The sequence below is a fragment of the Mytilus galloprovincialis genome, chromosome 2 (assembly GCF_965363235.1).
Source record: "Mytilus galloprovincialis chromosome 2, xbMytGall1.hap1.1, whole genome shotgun sequence".
Classification (NCBI taxonomy): domain Eukaryota; kingdom Metazoa; phylum Mollusca; class Bivalvia; order Mytilida; family Mytilidae; genus Mytilus; species Mytilus galloprovincialis.
Window position 1 is genome coordinate 12,650,377 of NC_134839.1, and position 20,790 is coordinate 12,671,166.

The following is a 20,790-nucleotide window of genomic DNA, read 5'->3' on the forward strand; positions in this document are numbered from 1 at the left end:
CATTGGTGGCAGAGAGGTCTAAGTAGTTACTACTGTAATCATTTAAAGCCAGACAACACTGAGGTTGTGGGTTCTAACCCGGCTTGTGCTGGTGCACTCAACTCTAATCTTAATTGACTAAGGATTGTCAGTTTTTCTATCTAAGGTCGATGATTTCTCACCGGACTGCCGCTTCCTCCACCAATAAAAATTAGCTGCCACGAATAAGCCCAAAAGCGTTGCTTAAAAATGGAGTTGAAACACTAAAATAAAAAATCATCAATTTACTTAAAATATGCAATGTTGTTGGGATAGATGAAAGTTGTCTTACTTTTGGTGAGGAAAATCAGATTTTCAAATAGGACTTTCAACGTCAAATTTAAAGCAATTTTAAGGAGAAGTTTTCCTATTTTTATGCTTTCTTCAATATCTAATTTTATTCTCTCAATACTTTTAGTATAGTAATAAGATAAGAGCATCTTACACCCCTTGCACATCTTTGAAATTAAAAAGATTGATTGATTGATTGTGTTTTAACACTACTTTTAAGCACCACTTTTGGGCTTTTCATGATGACCAGCTTTTAATAAAGGAGGAAGCTGGAGTGCCTAGAGAAAATCACCAACCTTCGATAGGAAAACTGAAAATCCTAGTCAATTGAGAAATTAAAAAGAAAAAACACAACCTTATTTGTAGCTTGAGGGCTTAGCTAGCTTTCTGTTTGTATATAAATGCAGTTATGTGATGAATATGTATCAATTAATAGTGTATCTTTAGGTCACAAATGAACAATAATCTGATTGTCTGCACATAACAATTTGTCAAAAATGACAGGTAGTAAAACTTTTATTTTGTTTTGTATATTTACCTTATTTTAGTATTTGTATAAGTGGGTAGATGTGGGCTTGACATTTATATAATAGATGGATTCAATAAACACCAACAGGAAATAAAGTTTATACTAAAACTGAAAAATGTGTATTTGAATAATATCAAGAAATATTTCAGAGTATTCCAAACTCTGTCTGACCGCCAAAATGTCAGACAAAAAACCATTGGGTCTGACAGAATTTTTAGGATTTTTTGTTTTCAAGAATATATAAATTCTGTATTAGAAAAATTCAAATTTATTTTTCAGTCAGACAAACAGTTTGGCACAGACTGATATTTCTAATTAAACTGCTGATGTTTCTGATAGCAAATACTAGCTGTGAAAAGGGGGGATAACTCAATATTTTTTTATATGCCAGACTCAAAGAAAATTTAATTCCAGACTGGCAGGTCAGTTGAAAAAGAATCATCACAGATAGAAAATAATTTCCTAACTTGATTTGCAAAAAGATGAAATGAAATGTAAAAGAAAATACTGTCCTAACTTAATTTACAAAAAGATGAAATATAACAGTCAGCTGGTTCTCCAGGGTTTTGTAGTTCAAGGTGTCACAAAGTGAATGTCAGAATTAAACAAACTTTGCAGCTTAAGACACACTGCAGTCCTGTGATTATCTGAAGTATTGGTTATCAAAGGTCTTCTGTATCACTATGACATGACTGTGTACAGCTGTAGGGTATCATGTTCATATTTACCAGGCCAGATAAATGATGTTGTTATCTGTGTAGCTACTCTGGTGCAGGAGAAATACCAGTAAAACTATGAAAATGAATAAAAACAGAGTTGTATAAATCCTCTACAAAAGTTTGTACATTTTAAGGTATCTTTCAAGTGAAACAATGTTAAGATACAGTCCTGAAATTGGGGTAATTCTTAACTGGGAAAGTTATTATCAGCAGTGTAAATTGTATGAATGTAAAACATATTATCGTCAAGCTCTGCATCTTATATGCTATATTTGTCCAAGGAGACCCCCTTGATATATCCTAGATACATATTAAATGCTGGAGTGCCAATTCCAGGATTTTCTTGCAGTGAATGAGAGAATACTAGTAGTCATAAATGTAATTATAAAAATATACTAAAACACTCTAGGAACAATAAAGGGGGCTGAACTAAAAGTTGCTGTTTATGAATTTTTATTTGGACATTAGTTTGCTTTGGTATATGGCTTTGATATATGTAACAATGGATCTAGGATTTTGAAGGTGGGACTATAGGCAGTATTAAGAGTGGGACATGTACATGTACAGTATGAAGTCTATGTATTAATCATATATATAGCTCCATAAGGGGGCAGGTTGATAGTCCTCCCACCAACTAAATCTGCCTCTGCATGCAAACCAGTGACCAATTTTAGAAAATAATTGCATTAATCTAACTTGTGCTAATTTTTTGGTGAAATGAGGCCCAGTACCTAAGAAATTACCGTATGGATCTTAGTACCTTTATTTGTATACCAGTACATTATTTGTATCTTTCTTCATTGTTGGATATATATTTCTTAATGTAATCATACCTCAAATCTCATTATTTTTTATACAGTTGTCTCTCTAAATGAAAATACCTCACATGTAGCCAAATTTAATCAGATATTGAATGACTACTCAATGGCAAATTTTGTTTTACACTATTAAATTTAAATGAATTGAATTTGGAACCAGTTTGTTAAGATCACTTGGACCATAGCCTGGGGTGGTACACAATAACAAAATGCATGTTATTATGTCTTAGATTGGAACATCTTTTGAAAAGTCCTCATTTTAAATCTACTCATGCAGAAATCAGGGGTGTCCATTTTTACCTGGTTATGACCATTAGATCAAGAACACAGAAGGTCACTGCATTCCTTATGGGATTAGGATAAAAAGGATTATTTTGGATTTAAAAAGCTATATGAATTTCAGTACTGCACCCAAAGTTTTATTCTAAAATCAAATCTTGCAGGATTGATCTAATTTACTTAGGTGGACATTTTGTTGTGTTTAGGGTGCCTATATTTATACAATTACATGGTGAATTCCTGTGCAATTAATAGATTAAGGTGCAATTTTGGAAGTGACAGTATTAAATTTCATGTTTATTTTACATGACTCATAATTTGGAAATTCTACCTGATAGCCTTGCTAATTTTAATTTAATACTAGAAAGTCTTTACACTGTGCTAATAAGAAAAGGAAAAGTCAGGCAAACTGAATTAATTATTGATAAAAACATAAAAGTGTAACACAGGTGGATGTTCTACCTGTAGTCTAAGATTTATTGAATTTTGCGTGCACATTTCAACAATTAAATTTGGATTTAAACTTGGAGAAACTTGTCAATTTTCGTTTTAAAGTTCACACTTTACATGATATATTTTTGAAACATTATTCATTAATTTTTGTCAACAATGTCTTGTCACATGTGTTTACCTGGATTTTTACCTGTTTGTGTGTGTACAACAATGGAGTGTGAATAGTGAGACAAAAATGTGTGTCAATCCTGTATGGTGATTCTTATTATTAATAATACACAAAAAAAAATAATTCAAACAGTCTTTATATGGAACTTATTAATGGAAAATTCAACTCTTAGGGAATATATACCTGTAGAAATTATGTGGAATGTTTATGGATAAATATCAATAATTGTGTGTGATTGAGGCAGATCAATATTGATTGAAAAGAATTATGAATGGAATTTATGGAATTTTACTACTACAACTAAGCATAGTACATGTTGTAATAGTACATGTGAGGTGTGAGACTACAGGTAATTCTATATTCATCTATAAAAGATACATATGAATCTTATGATCTCTAAACAGATGATAAAACCCCCAAATGCTGATCATGAATTTCAGAACAATTTGAACTAACCCATGAAATTGGGGGTAGTGGTTAAAATCCTGAAGAAACCAAAGTGGTAAAATCTTCCATAAGTCAAAAATGGTCACTGTCCATGAGTCCAAAATGGTTTTTGAAAGGGTATGAAATGAAGTATGTAACATGGTGATGGTACACAATGGTTTTATAATGCCACAGCTGCTTAGCTACATTTTGTACTATTATAGCAATCTCAGGCCACAGTAAGGGTATGAAATGAAGAATTTGAAATTGTAGGGGTACAAATGTTTTTTGTAATAGTACATGTATATGTATAGAATAAAGATACAAAATGGTTTTTGTAAAAGTATGAAATAAAGAATCTGAAGGGTACTACATGATTTTTGTAATGAAGGATACAAAATGTATGAGGTTACATTTAATTCCCCAAACTTATTTTAATAATACTTTTACTCAATACCGGTACCCACTCAATTTACCCTGTCAAAAATGATCAACTAGTATATTGACTGCTTTTTTGCTAACCTTGAAAATGATACTTGATGGTTGGTTGGAACTTACCAAATAGCATATAAGATCACAAAATCTTGGTTGTAAAACTTGGTTGGTTGATAATATATTTTGACTCCAGCTCCTGTGGAGAAAAGAGTAAACATAACATAAATGTACAGATATAACACATTCCCGTGTCTTTTTTTATACTAAAAGTACCTATAATTGTCTGTTGGTGAAACTTGCAATGTTAATGGTCTATTCCATGCTACAGAAGATGAGATAAAACATCAGAATGCTTCAAATGAAGAATATTTTCAGAGTGTAAAATATTGAGAATACACATCAGTCTCTTTCCTGATAATGTGAAATACTTATAAAAATGGACCAATTTAATCGAAGAATAGTTGCTTCAAAATTTATATGCAAGGAAAATGGTTATCAGTGGCTGATCAAGAAATTTTCATAAGGGTGGATCCACTGACTCCCTAAGAGGGGATCCACTGACTCCCTAAGAGGGGATCCACTGACTCCCTAAGAGGGGGGGCCACTTTTGTCATACTTCAGTGATTCCTTATATAATCAACCAAATTTTTCCAACAAAAGGGGGGTCGGGGAAACTGCTCCCACTAAATCAGCCCCTGATTATTTTAGTGTGGCTTATGTTGAATTCCTTGAAAGTCACTCACTATTTTTGAGGCATCAAAATATAAAGGTATTGTTCTTTGTTGTAATTGTAAAGTTTTTATCAGGGATATATTTATGCAATTTATATAATACCCTTAATTTTAAGGTCTGTGAACAACTTGTAGAGCTCTTAATTAAATTTCACTAGTTGATATTCCTACATGTTTTTGCACCTAATGTGATCACCTTTTTCACCTTTAGTTATACAACCTATAATACAGTTACATGTAACTTATTGCAATAGAAAATAGTGTCATGAATGTAATGGACAATCCATCATGCAGACGTGTACATTATGTATACATGTACATGTAGTCATTTTAAACATGTCTGTCCTTAGTTAGTAGTAAATACATGTACATTGTACATGATAAAACTGTCCTTTCCAATTTGTTAGGCCATGAAAAAATGTTGGTTTTCCCCTAACATGCGAAAAAAAATTAGATAATGGCAGGCATAAAAAAAAAGTATTATTTTATTTAAATTCTTTGTAACAAATCAGTTTTGATTTGCAGAGAATGTTGTTAACCTGACTAAATTTTTGTGTTTTTCATTCCATATAAGTGTCTGTTTTGGATTGTGGTAAAAATTAATGAAATTTGTGGCATGATTTAATTTATATTACTGTAGCTACAGGATCACATACAACTGAAGTGTAGCATAACACATGCTTGAAATGGGCCTTTTTTATTTGGTCTTTTGGTCTTTAAGTTTTGTTGAATATCTTATATTTTTCATTAACTTTTACCAGGCCAGAAAGACCAATGTCAACTTTCTGATGTGTTCTGAAAACACTGATGGCCTTTTATAATAAAACAATTTGACTTGTTGGGCTTTAAACTGATTATTTATTATAAGCAAGGGCGGAATATCTAAAATATTGAAAATGTTATGCTATTATATCAATTTCCTTATATAGAATTGATTATTATATCAACCTTGAGTTTGAAGGCAGGCAATTATTTCAAACTTTGTATGGGACAGATTTGTTTTTTGAATTGTATTGTTAATACCCAATGTATAATATAAAAATAAGAAGATGTGGCATGATAACCTTGCTTTGGATTATATGAAGATATCTTGGTAGCTGTTTTTATGTGTATTACCAGTATAAATGATTAATTGCCATTTTAGTGTTAGTTACAACCGAATGTTTCTGTTTATTTTTAAGCAAGAATTATAAGACTTGATCTATTACTGTTTATCAGTACTTTGACAAAATATTTATCACAATTGTGCTGTTAATGTTCTCCTAAATGGTGTCATTATACATCAATACAACATATATATTTCAGAGTTTAGTATGATGTCCATTATCACTAAACTAGAACACAATTTTGTTTAGGGGCCAAGTGAAGCACACCTCCAGGTGCACGATTTTCTTGTTGAACACACATTGGTGGCTCGGCTGTTTTCTGATATTTGGTTGGGTTGTTGTCTCTTCGACACATTCCCAATTTCCATTCTCAATTTTAACATTCTATATTCTGTTATGATCTGTTATAGCACATTCAACAAGGCCAAAAAAGGAACACATATACATTGAAGATTTTGATGAAGGATTCATTCATTAGGTCATAATTAGACAATTACAAATGTAACACACATCCTTATGTGAGATCAGGAACCTTTGAAGTGTACATGTTTTGTCTTTTAGGTTGTATCTTAAAACTTTTCAGTGGTACATAAACGTTTTGTTGATGACATTATCTTGAAAGTCTTTGTTAATTATGATAAACATTTTTTAGGATCTGATTATGTTACTTGTACACCATTATCTCAGAAAAGGGGGAACGGTGACAGGCGGCAATGGTTTGCATCTCTGTTGCTTTAACAGTTTTCTTAATGGCAATCATACACATAAGATATCTACCTTTAAATTTAATTTTGGTGATATTCTTGACACATCACAATTGTATATGAACATTTAGTTGTCTATTGATGAAGTGATCACTTTTATTTTTTATGTAGTAGGGTTGCTGTCTTAATGACTTATTCCCTACTTATCTGGTTATTGATATTGTCACTATGAGGTTTGTAATAAACGTCTTAATGTTTGTAATTGATGATGTACTTTTGTTTTTGTTGTTGTTTCTGTTATTATGGTTAATATATAAACTGGGTGTTTTTTTCATGACCCAAGCCTTATACATGAAGTAGCTTTATTAATGTGTTGTTTGCATTTGATTTCAGCTTCACAAGATATAAATGACTGCTGGAATACCCCCTGTAAAAATGGAGCGACCTGCAATGACCTTCCCAACTCTTTCAACTGTACCTGTCCCCATCTGTTCAATGGAACCATCTGTGAAAATGACCTCAGTAAGTACATACATATATGATCAGGTTTAAATCTACCTTGTACAGTAAAACCTGTCTTAAGAGACCACTCTAGGGAGAGCAAAACAGTGGTCTCATAAGACAGGTGGTCTTTTGAGTTTTGATATAGATTCAATCTTTAAGAAATACACTTAACATAGGGACCTTAAATTGATGGTCTTTTAACTTTTTACATTGAAGTTTTTGCTTAATACAGTTGGTCTCTTAAGCAGGTCTGACTATAGTTTAAAAAATTCAAACACCACATGTAAATTTCATGACTTCAAAGTGGTATTTGGATTTACCTTCATCAGAATGTCTTAACCCGATAAATAACACCAAAAAGTAGTAAAATTCATACTAAAACATTTATTTTCTAGATTTGCATATTAATACAAGTATGAAAACAGGTCTTGTTATCCATACACTATGCATATTTATAAAGCATTTTTTAAGGTCCAGCAAACTTTAAAACATTATTAAGAAAGAGTTCAGAAATGCTTCTCACTTCAAAGCCTTTCCCACAGACACTACATAGTAATTGGTATACACTTACTGACTGACTTCTTGACTGGTTATGAGGATTGTAGTTTGTTGACTCCCTAGACAATATCTACTTCCCAACAGGAAGCAGATGGACATAATTGATGTCGGGTGTCGGGTGGGGGGGGGGGGGGGGAGGAGTGGGGCAGGATATCAAATAGGATAATTGTCTGAATAACCAGTTAGAAGTAAAATCACAAAAATACTGAACTCCGATAAAAATACAAAACGGAAAGTCCTTAATCAAATGAAAAAATTTGGGTAAATCTCCATTTTTGATTTGGGAGCAATTGATGCAAATATTTGAATAACCCATATTCTTTATTGATGTTACTAATAAAACTCTACGGAAAAGCATTGATAACTTATAAACAACGCTCAGTGACTGTAGATCACAAATGAATATACTCAGTCTTAGATCAACACAATTTAAATAGCTGTAAATATATGTAGCCCAGTTGTATTAAACACAATCTTTCGGGCATCTTTGGGCCGAGTAGTCAATTCAAACGACACAGAAAGTACAAGAAAACATTTGACTATTAATAGGTATTTTTCAGACAATCACATAATTTTATTTGTCTATAATTTTATAAAGAAAATATAATTATATACTGCGGTATAAAAATATGCATGATTTAACATTACAATATATATACATAATGCTTAAAAGTTTAATTATCCAAAACAGTTTTGTATCAACTGGGATGGCTTACAGCCAGAATATTTCTGACTTTAACGCCTTCCTGGGAATTCCTAAAGGAAGATTAAAACAACTTTAGTTCTGCAATGAAACCGTAGGAGTTTAAAATCAAGTAATAACATGTGAACTATAATTGTCCTATAGCAATGTTTAATCATGCTTTCCTGTATTTATTCAGATATTTATCAATTAGTATTGATTTGGAAGTTTTACAGTTTGATTTATTTCAGAGTTACAATGAAATATTTTTACAACAGAACAGACTAAGTTCAAAGTTTTAATTGTGGTTTCAAAGTTACAGTGTAGTATCTTATCAGCTTTGATAGAATAAAATTTATTTCTAAATCTGATGTCATATAGACATTAGCCATATATATATAAACCAATAAATTCCAAAAATAGGACTGGTTACTGAAATGGATTCTATAGAACTGATTCAGACACTTCCAATATGCACCGTAACAATTAATTATTAAATGAATATAATCAAACGGGGCTGTCCTCTCGTCCTGAACATGCATGAAATATTTGAGAAAATGCAACTTGCAATCTTGAAACTTCTTTTCATTACCCTTACACTTTTGACAGCTGTTGATGGGGATTCACTGTTTAATTTTACTATGTAACTAAAGATTACCAAATTGATTGAATAACTGATTTTACTTCTAATTTAAGATGGATTCACTATTATTCATCGGTATAGTAACCAACTTTTTCGTTGATTTGTGGATCAATGAATTAAAAAATACTCTATTATGTATATGCTTGTTGGTAGAATTGGCAAATTGACCACAAATTCAACCAGATGCTACGCAGGGCGCAGCTTTATACGACCGCAGAGATTGAACCCTGAACGGTTGGGGCAAGTATGGACACAACATTCAAGCTGGATTAAGCTCTAAATTTGGATTGTGATTAAATAGTTGACACGTACAGCATAGGTTTCTGACACAGAATGAATGTGGTCTAATGAACTTAAAATACTTTTTTTTCCTTTGAGCAATTCACTATGCTGTTGAATATTAATCCTCTCAAAAAAATGTTTGAAGAAATTTTCTTTTTATTTATGAAATCTGAAATGAGAAAAATTTAAACCCCCCCCCCCCCCCCCATTTTTTTTTTCACATCCCCCTTTCCCTTTTTCCAAAACTGATCTCAATTCAAATTTCTAATGTAGTTTGCAACAATAACTACTCATTTAAATACATCATAAAATATTAAAGTTTAACAAAAGGTGCTTGTTATCACTGAATGGTAAAGATTGTTTTAATTTATCAGTTGGTAGTAAAAGTGAATATACATTGTATATTGTATAAAACAATGATTTAAGTTGATTCAACTACTATTCTGGACAAAGAAAGATAACTCCAATCAATTGAAAATTTCTTGCTATTGCACAATATTGTGCAATTAGATATTTCTTGCTATTGTGCAATACTGTGCAATTGAAAATATTTGCTATTGCACAATACTGTGCAATTGAAGATTTCTTGCTATTGCGCAATACTGTGCAATTGAAAATATCTTGCTATTGCACAATACTGTGCAATTGAAGATTTCTTGCTATTGCTGAATACTGTGCAATTGAAAATTTCTTGCTATTGCACAATACTTAATATAATAATTTTGGATCCTGATTTGAACCAACTTGAAAACTGGGCCCATAATCAAAAATCTAAGTACATGTTTAGATTCAGCATATCAAAAAAGCTCAAGAATTCAATTTTTGTTAAAATCAAACTTAGTTTAATTTTGGACCCTTTGGACTTTAATGTAGACCAATTTGAAAACGGGACTAAAAATTAAGAATCTACATACACAGTAAGATTTGGCATATCAAAGAACCCCAATTATTTAATTTTTGATGAAATCAAACAAAGTTTAATTTGGACCCGATTTGGACCAACTTAAAAACTGGGCCAATAATCAAAAATCTAAGTACATTTTTAGATTCAGCATATCAAAGAACCCCAAGGATTCAATTTTTGTCAAAATCAAACTAAATTTAATTTTGGATCCTTTGGACCTTATTGTAGACCAATTTGAAAACGGGACCAAAAATTAAGAATCTACATACACAGTTAGATTCGGCATATCAAAGAACCCCAATTATTCAATTTTTGATGAAATCAAACAAAGTTCAATTTTGGACCCTTTGGGCCCCTTATTCCTAAACTGTTGGGACCAAAACTCCCAAAATCAAACCCAACCTTCCTTTAGTGGTCATAAACCTTGTGTTTAAATTTCATTGATTTCTATTTACTTAAACTAAAGTTATGGTGCGAAAACCAAGAATAATGCTTACTTGGGCCCCTTTTTGGCCCCTAATTCCTAAACTGTTCAGACCTTAACTCACAAAATCAATACTAACCTTCCTTTTGTGGTCATAAACCTTGTGTTTAAATTTCATTGATTTCTATTTACTTAAACTAAAGTTATTGTGCGAAAACCAAGAATAATGCTTATTTGGGCCCTTTTTTGGCCCCTAATTCCTAAACTGTTAGAACCAAAACTCCCAAAATCAATCCCAACCTTCCTTTAGTGGTCATAAACCTTGTGTCAAAATTTCATAGATTTCTATTTACTTAAACTTAAGTTATTGTGCGAAAACCAAGAAAATGCTTATTTGGGCCCTTTTTGGCCCCTAATTCCTAAAATGTTGGGATCAAAACTCCCAAAATCAATCCCAACCTTCCTTTTGTGGTCATAAACCTTGTGTTAAAATTTCATAGATTTCTATTATTTTTTACTAAAGTTAGAGTGCGAAAACTAAAAGTATTCGGACGACGACGCCAAAGTGATAGCAATATACGAAGAAAAATTAAAATTTTTGCGGTCGTATAAAAATCAACAAAAATACAATTTTTCTTATAACACGAAAATTGGTCAACACATAAATAACTGAATACACAGTATTGCATTTATTTCTATATAAAAAAGAAGATGTGGTATGATTGCCAACGAGAAAACTCTCCACAAGAGACCAATGACACAGAAATTGACAACTGTAGGTCTGTACGGCCTTAAACAATGAGCAAAGCCCATACCGCATAGTCAGCTATAAAAGACACTGAAATAACAAATGACATTTCTTGCCTTGTTGCCAAAATTTGTAAATATTTATTAAGTTTTATCACTGCTGTGTTTTCAGGTATTTATGGCTGTTCAGCATCTCCCTGTTTAAATGAAGGAACTTGCCTTGACCAAAATGATGGCAGCAGAATTTATAAATGTTTATGTAGACAAGGTAAGATCTGGAGACAAAATTTAATATTTGACATAAAAAGTTTAGCCTGATTTCTGTTCTGTATGAGACGTTTTGTATTTATCACTCCTACTTTTATGGCTGGAGAACAGTGACATAAATGTTATGTTTTATGTTTATACAGTGCATGATTTTGTTAAGTTTTGTTGTTTAAGGTCCTCAGAAAACTATTGTTATAAATTATCGACAGTGCAAAGCTGTTTAATAGCATGTGTATTGCTGTGAATTCATTATTATTCATTGGATACCAATTTGTACATTTTGTAGTATCACCAAGAGAAACCACAAATTTAAATGTTCAATGAATAATTAATTTTCTATAGAAATGTATGCAGACTTTTGCAAAACCATGAAATTTGATATCCATGAAAATACTTGTTTTCCTCAATCAACAAAAATTGGTATCCACAAAAATAAACGAATTAGCAGTATACTTACTATAATCTACATTTCACATCTTGAGTGACTTTGATCAAATCTAAGTTGGATGGGCATGCTTAACAAGAGCCTAAACAGCAACCTTATCCTAGAATAGTCCCAACAATGGTTAAATTTAAAGATCAGATGAATTTTTCAAAAACTTGTTTTGATATTCCGTTAATTAATCATCTGCTGTATCCCCTGGGTGTTGTATGACAAGTTTTTGAGTCACCCTGACCAACATTTCACACTATTAGAGCTAATTTCCTAATGCCTGTGAAGTAAAACTTTGGTGGCAATGCTTGCTTTGTTTGTAAAAACATTAACCCAAGCTTTGTAATTAAGATTGACATCTTCAAACAATATAAATTGGCATAGTTAAACCTGCATATATTATATTTAGATATGATAGGACACCATCACCATTACAATTGCACAATTTACAAACAAAGCAAGCAAGCTAACCAAAGTCTTGGGCCAAATGCATTAGAATATTAACTATAAAAGTTAATTTGGTGTTTTTCATTTGTAAATTGTCAACCTTATATTGAGGATATCAGGATATAAGAACCATGCATGGATTTCTGAAAGAAAAAGGAATATTGGTTCTAGTGAAAAAGGCAAACAAATACAAAAATATGAAATCAATTTATTATTCAAGCAGTTCCAACAAAATTCTATTAGTTTTCAGGATACAAATTTTTTATGTTGTCTTTTGAAACATAGTTTTTTTTATGGCATTTAACAAAATCACTTATTTCTATATACCTGCAGAAGTAGCATTTTATGCAATTCTGCATTATTCCCTATTAGAATTAGTTACTTTATTGCAAAAAGTAAAGCCCTGACAGGTCAAAATGAAAACATTACATATGTACATAAGAAACATACAACACATGAAAATTCCTCCAGTGTCTTAAAAGCTTTCATTATAGGATAATTACTGTATATGTATAAACTTTACATTTTAATTACTTACAATTCAGAGTAAGTTTTCTGGTAATCTAGGTGTGTTACAATGTAAATGTCACTGTTAACGTCACAGCAATAACTGTCATATTATGAAACTTCATTTTTCATAATTAATAAATTTATAAAAACAAATATTTTGAAATAAAATATGAATGATATTGAAAGTGTTGAGTGATAATGAATTAAAAATAATGGATTAAAAACAAGAGTTAGTAGGTGTTTTTTTTTCACAGCAACAAAAATGTATGCCTAAACAAAATGGCAAACCCAGTAGTTCACATATAATAAAAGGTGTTATTAGATATAAGAAGATGTGATATGAGTGGCAATGAGATGACTCTCCATCCAAGTCACAATTTGTAAAGTATACCATTATAGGTCAAAGTACGGTCTTCAACAAGGAGCATTGGCTCACACTGAACAGCAATTGCACGCTATAAATTTCTAAAGACCTTTTATTATCTTTGAACTATAGTTTGTCATTTCCCTGAACATTGGTAATGTAGGTCTAGACTTTATCCTATTGCAAAAATAGTGGACATAGGTTTGAAATATTGATTGTTTGAAAGGGTTCCAGTGCCATTTACGTCTACCTAGCCTTATATGAGTTCCATCTATTGCAATTGGTAATTACAACCTTTGAAAATACTAAACGTGAAGTATCATAGCAGCATATTGCTGTCCTTCATGATAATTGCTTGAGATCTTACTGATCATATTCTTCAAAATTTGTTGAAATAAAAAGTTATTTGGAAAATGATGTCCTTGATTGATTGCTTGATGTGTACCAAATGTCCAGTGGCAAATGTTTCATGCATAATCAGAATGAAGTTGTCCTTCACAGATGTGGAAAGTCAAAAGTACAACCAAGATGTTAAATGTTTCTTATTAAAAAAACCACTTTTATTTTATAAATTTAAACATGTTAATGCATCTACTCAATAGTAATTAAGAATAGTTATGAGGTTCTAGATAGGGGACTTTCATTTCTTTATTCTTTAATTCTTGACTAATTGTGCCACCAATATTTGAGGGGGGATAGGACCTTTATCGGGACTACGAGATCGGGTGTTTTTAAGCTCAGGATTTTGGGATTGACCCTTTCGGGATCCTTTTTTTTGTATTTCGGGACGTCAGGATTTACTTTAGTTAAATTCGGGACCTCCGGATTTCGTTTTTTTTAAGTCCAGGATTTCGGGATCAGGACCCCTCCTATCCCCCCTCATATTTAATATTTTGGTCAATTTTTCTCTACTCTTTATAATTTTAGGCCTTTATTCAGCACTTTTTGTCCATTTTTTTCCGTTTCTTTAACCCCATCCATCCCTCAGTTATCTTGATTTATTTAACCTTGAGTGTTCTTGAACATTACTGGATCAGAACTATATGATGCCAGTCATGATCTTTATGTTAGTGCTAAGAAACTCTTGTACTATGTGCCTTCTATCTACCAAATGATACCAGGTGATTACCAATGCATTATAAGTATGCCATAAGGAGGTTAAAATCTGCTTGTATCAATCATAGTACGTGTATTACCATAACCCTTAGGGAAATAATTCTATTGAAATATTTAATATTTGTCATATTTAGATAAGCAGATTAAATACTGTGACATGTGACACAATCTTGATGAATGGTTCTAATTGATATTTTTAAGGTTATGAATCAAAGTTATGTTCATGAAAAAGATGAATTTTTTATGTTTAATTTTAGCACAAATGTGTTTGATATGACACAATTATGGAAGAGATATTTTGTTAAATGAAAATTTTAATAATAATTTTACAATTTGACTGAATTAATGAATATAGTAAAGATTAAGGTTTGTGAAGGTACTTTATTTCCAACGTAAGCATTGTCTATGTGCAACTTTATCCCAATAACGTAATTCTAAGTTCTTCACTGTGCATGTATTAGCACTTTGTTACTGAGCAGAACACTATTAATTTCAATGCAAATGAAAAAAGAACCAATGTAATGCAGTTCCAACATTTTTGGACTATATGTACCCCAATATACTGAAAGCCCTGTGAAGCTGTGGCCTTAAGCTTGACATCTATTGCAATGTTGTTACATAGGCACTGAGATATATATATATATATATATATTTAGAACATGATACAAATCTCAAAACTTATAGAAACATTCTGATAAAGGGATTGGATGATTTATTGGTACTTGTTTGTTTTATATAGAAATAGGAAGATGTGGTATGAGTGCCAATGAGACAACTCTCCATCTTAGTTACAACTTATAAAAGTAAACAATTATAAGTCAAAGTTTGTCCTTCAACACAGAGCCTTGGCTCAAACCAAACAACAATCTATAAGGGTCCCAAAATGACTAGTGTAAATTAATTCAAACAGGAAAACCAACCGCCTAATCTTTACAAAAAAGGAAAAAGAGAAACTCTTATGAACCACATGAACAAACAACAACCTCTGAAGAACAGGTTCCTATCTGAGGTCAGTGCAAACAAATGCATCAGGTTTAAACATTTTAACAGATGCAACCTTCATATATGCATTAAACTAAAATAAGATAACATATACATTATTTTTTTTGCAGGTTTTAATGGTATTAATTGTGAAAACAGTATTAATGAGTGTGCCTCAGGACCATGTAAACATGGATCCAAATGTATAGACGAAGTTAATAATTATAGCTGTGATTGTACAGGGACAGGTATGTATTGACTGTTCAGCCTGTTATACCTACATCTCAGACCTATTGTTTTTATGGTTAAATTTTCTAATCCTGAATATGTAAGAAATGATTCCTATTTGACGTTAAGCTCGCAGAAATTAATAATTCAATCCCGTCTCTCAATGTTCTGCCTGCTTCCACACACTTAATTTTGGTGAATTTTACCACAAATTTGACAATTAAAATAATTCAATATACCGTAATTTACGGTAAATAGGATTTGGCGTCTTCTTAAATGAGAAGAAGCACCTTTTCTTGAACCTTTTTTTTTTGGACACATCATTATAATGTTTAAGGGTCAGCATGTCAAATATACTATAGCCGGTCAGTAAATGCGAGGGAGGAACAACATATATAATTATTTTTAGCGTGAGAGGTCACATGATCAAAATTAATATTGTAATATGTCAGGGATGTGTCAGATAGTTGAATATACTGTCAGGTCAACTTGATATTCGTGTGATGTTAGTACATTGAGTTCATCTGACAAATATGTATTAACAAGAATACCATACTCTAATGAAAATTAAAAAAAGGGGGGAGTCTATGAAAACTGACATATAAATCAAATGTTATATACTATATCAACCCTCAAATGTTATATACTATATCAACCCATGTGAAACAACTGTCATAATCCTCACTTGGAGCCAGCATTTGAATAATTTAAAATTTAAAAAACCCTATTTTTTTTCCTGTGTCATGTTTGATAGCCCTTCCATGACTGCACATTATGTCTATTTCATGTTTGATTGAACTTATTTGTTTATTTGACAAAAGTAATTGCTTTAAAGCTTATAATACCACATTTGTTTTGATTGATTAGATATAAGAAGATGTGGTATGAGTAAAACTTTGGATTCTAGTGGCTCCTATTCATGGTTCACTTTTGCAAAAGATATTCTTTCTGAATCTAACATTGATATAGATATAGACTAAAAACCTGTAATAATTTAAAACAATTAAAAAATATTAAAAGCTATATTAAACCCCAAATAAACTCATATTACAACAACCTGTTGATGGATAAGTTGAAATCTATTGATGATAAAAGTAAATTAAATTTTTATAAAGGACTTGAGCCAAATCTATTGATCAAACCTTACCTCTCTAACCCAAACTTTGAATTTAGAAAATTAATTACAAAACTTAGAATCAGTGACAATTCATTATTAATTGAAAAAGGAAGGCATTTTAAAATTCCTCGCAAAGAGAGACTTTGCAAAAATGCAAAGTACTAGATGATGAGAAACATTTCTTAATAAATTGTTCTCATAATTCAAATATTAGATTAACATATTTTAATTGCATTAACAGAGAAAGTAATTCATTTGCTAATCTCACTGACAATGACAAAGTTATATATATACTTAACCCATCAACACCAATACAAGTGAATAAACTAGGATCCTTTATAAAAAAGTCAATGGAAATGAGGACAGGGGACCCTTTAATATTTACCTGAATTTGTGTATATATATTGAGTTACTTAGTTATTGTCTTTATTTGTTTTTGTTGTTATATGTCACAAACTGTATAGTTTATATGGCAATAAAACTTTGAATAATGTCTAAGACAACTCTCCATCCAAGTCACAATAGTAATTACCATTATAGGTCAAAGTAACGATTTGATCTATATGAAAAGTCATTAGTGAGAAACGAGAAACAATTTATGAACCTCATCAACAAACTAAAACCACTGAACAACAGGTTCCTGACTCAGGACAGGTGCAAACAAATGCAGCTGGTTAAATAAATCTGGTATAAGAGTATAATAAGACTAATATTAATGTGCTATATTATATATAGCTTTTAGTCTTTAGATGACATAAATCTGACATAATTATTTATGATGTTCATAAGTGTATATGTCAAAAAATATACTAGTAGTGAAAAAATATCTGATGTATATAACGGTAGATTGTCAAACTTGTGGCCAGAATATAGGAAAGACCATGATACAAATAAAAGATCTACAATAAAATCAAATCATTGGAAACCTTAATATAAATAAACATTTGAAACATGGGTGATTATGGGTGTATTTTCTCAAAGATTGATATTTTTAACATTGGATAATGTGACATTATTTTGTGAAGTCCTGATGTATACTTAAACAAAGAGGACCTCTCCAATAAAGATAAATGAAACTAAACAATTAGCTAAACCTGTGAAGTATTGGAACAAAGAGCATTTAAATTATTATTTTCAAAAGAGGTTTATTTTCACTTAGTTTATGATTAAGATAAAGTTGCAAAAATACCCTATAGCATAAAAAGCAACAATTAAAACCTTGCATGCAAACAAGTTTGGCCCTTGCAGTTACAAAAATTAAACTCAGAAAAAAATAAACCACTTAACAGTGCATTTTGTAATTGTGGTAGTATGCTCAGTGTCAGTGAAGGCCACTCAGGTTGTGGGTTCAAATTTAAATAAATGACATCATATTTGGTATTTGCTGCTTCTTTGCCAATGAGTATAAGATCAAATGCTGGTAGTTCCTGAAGTATACGTTAATGCCCTTTCCTCCATGGATTTATTTTTTTACATACTTGATTCACATAGGATTTTTTCAATAAATAAAAATCATCAGGTTTAAAGTATTAATGCATTGCGAAAACGAATATTTCATCATTGAAATTCCAGTCAGATCTTCTCATGAATATCCTTTTTATATTAGATACAAATTTTATTAAGTCTGATAAAGTTTTTTCGTAGGTAAGACTTTTCAACTGAGGCAATACACAGGCGACAAAGGCGTCATTATGGAGTAAAGGGGGTGGCGTCAAAAGGCTTCATTATGAGGAAAGGGTTAAAGAAAGCATGTAAAAAATTGGACTTTGTATGTTGCTCTTATGTTCATATGAAATCATATTGTATTGAACATTATTATGCAGGTTATTTTTGATTTAGATAATCTAAGACTGTGTGTTACTGAGTTTAATATGTATAATATGTTTTCAGGTTATACAGGACAGACCTGTGAAACAAATATAGATGAATGTCAGTCTGGGACATCAGTTTGTGGTCCTGGAACATGTTTTGATAATCAAGGCTCCTTTACTTGCCAATGCCCTACTGGGTATGAAGGACTACAGTGCCAAAATGTAAGCTTATCTATTATTGAACTGGTATTTGTAGCATGTAATGGAAAGTAAATAAATGCAGTACTAGGAAATCGAAAAGCTTCCATGTTCCGTATTTATATTATAAAATATTAGGTTGTCTGCAGTATTTTTTATTCTTAAAGTACAAATTTTTACACTTTCCTGTTAAAGTAAAACTTTTGATTCTCATTGGGCAGATTGAAAGAAGATAGTATTTTTGTATGCTAAAATAAGCTGAAAATATGTCATATATTTAGTAAAAGCAAGATTCTAAATGGTGACTGACATTTGGAAACTGACGGATTTCATAGAAATAAGAATGTATTATCTATAGGTAATAATATGTGATTTCATGGGACAGGAGGATATATAAGAATGTATACTCTTATAAAATAATGACAAGGGTCATATAAATAATGAGCTAATTTAATATGTTTGTAGAATGTAAATGAATGCAGTTCTTCTCCTTGTTTCAATGGTGCCACTTGCCGTGATGGTACAGCTTCATACACGTGTGTTTGTGTAACTGGATTTGAAGGTCCGGACTGCAAAAACAATACAGACGATTGTAAAGATATCATATGTCCAGGAAATAATACAATATGTGTAGATAGTATTAATCAACATAGTTGTGAATGTAAACCAGGTTTTACCGGTAAGACATGTATTTGATGAAACTAAAGGAGTAGAATATAAGTATGATGTGAACAAGACATTAGATTTATTTACATGATTAATCAAATTTATGATAAGTATTTCCCCAAATTAGAATTGTACCTATCACCCTTGACTTCTTTCTTGAGAAAAATCATTGCTCTTTGGCTTCAGCATTACTGATATAACCTATAGATCATACAAGTTTTTCACATATTGGAAGTAATTCGTAGCTTAGCAGATGAGGATGTATAATCTTGGCAAAAAAAAAGGGGGGGAGAGCCCAAATGAGGCAATGCATGGAGTGGGACATGTTAAATTAAATGGATAAACCATCTAATGAAATATTCAAATACAATTATTTTTATGTAAATGAAAGCCTGAAATAACTTTTATATTACAGTATGAAATATTATCTTATTATTTTAACAATTCAGTTGATGAAATACACTACTGTGGAAATGTGTCATGAGAAATATTTTGCTTTTTGAGGTAAATGTTATGGTAAATTACCATTGAAAAAGAAATATAACATTTGAGACATAGTTAAAGGTGACACATTATTTATACACTGAGACTTATGCACAATGCTCATTACCACAAAACACAGATCAAGATTGAGTTTTGATGGTGTGACTTTTATTGTTCTAGACTTATGCCCCTTTACAAATGGAAAAATTGATGAATTTTTTCTTTCAGTTCTCTAACTTAAGTTTGCTTCAACTAAATGTTTAGAAACATATACACAATTGTTATTACCACAAAACTCAGTTATAATGCAAATTTCGGTAGCATCACTTTTACAGTTCTTGAGTTATGTCCCTTTATAATGTTATATGTCTGGGGCTTTGGACACAACCTCATTTATTTTATGTTTTGTTTTCCTTAAAATATATTTCGCTGAATAAAAAAAAAAAATCCAGCAAACCAATCTTTATCTTTATAGGCGCACCAGGAAGCTGTACAGATATCGATGAATGCACAACAGACCCATGCAGAAATGGAGGAACTTGTCAAAACTTAGAAAATGCATATACTTGTGTGTGTCCTGCTGGCTATACTGGACAACAGTGCCAGTTTGATATTAATGAATGTGCTCCTAACCCTTGTCAGAATCAGGCAGAGTATGTATTACTCTCAACACTGTATAAAACACAGGGGCGGATCCAACCGTTTTAAAAAGGGGGGTTGATCGTCCAAGAAAAAGGGGTTGGTTTC

The 20,790-nt window shown here is 31.4% G+C and overlaps 1 protein-coding gene and 1 long non-coding RNA gene across 5 annotated transcripts in view; one reads left to right on the forward strand and one right to left on the reverse strand.

The window, feature by feature from the left end:
- Positions 1-20,790, forward strand: part of LOC143062923 (uncharacterized) — an 81,244-nt gene that overhangs the window by 15,263 nt on the left and 45,191 nt on the right. For 3 of the 4 annotated variants that reach the window (XM_076234749.1, XM_076234748.1, XM_076234747.1), the window contains exons 3-8: positions 7,072-7,200; positions 11,595-11,690; positions 15,672-15,788; positions 18,776-18,918; positions 19,360-19,573; positions 20,519-20,696. In XM_076234749.1, coding sequence (XP_076090864.1) covers positions 7,072-7,200; positions 11,595-11,690; positions 15,672-15,788; positions 18,776-18,918; positions 19,360-19,573; positions 20,519-20,696 — 877 coding nt within the window. Of the gene's footprint in view, positions 1-2,654; positions 3,626-7,071; positions 7,201-11,594; positions 11,691-15,671; positions 15,789-18,775; positions 18,919-19,359; positions 19,574-20,518; positions 20,697-20,790 lie in introns of those variants that run through there. The other variant, XM_076234750.1, reaches the window with a different exon arrangement.
- LOC143062925 (uncharacterized) lies at positions 813-4,336 on the reverse strand. Its single transcript, XR_012974890.1, has 2 exons — positions 4,261-4,336; positions 813-1,630 (listed from the first exon to the last, which is right to left on the reverse strand). It is a non-coding gene; the product is annotated as an uncharacterized LOC143062925 (long non-coding RNA).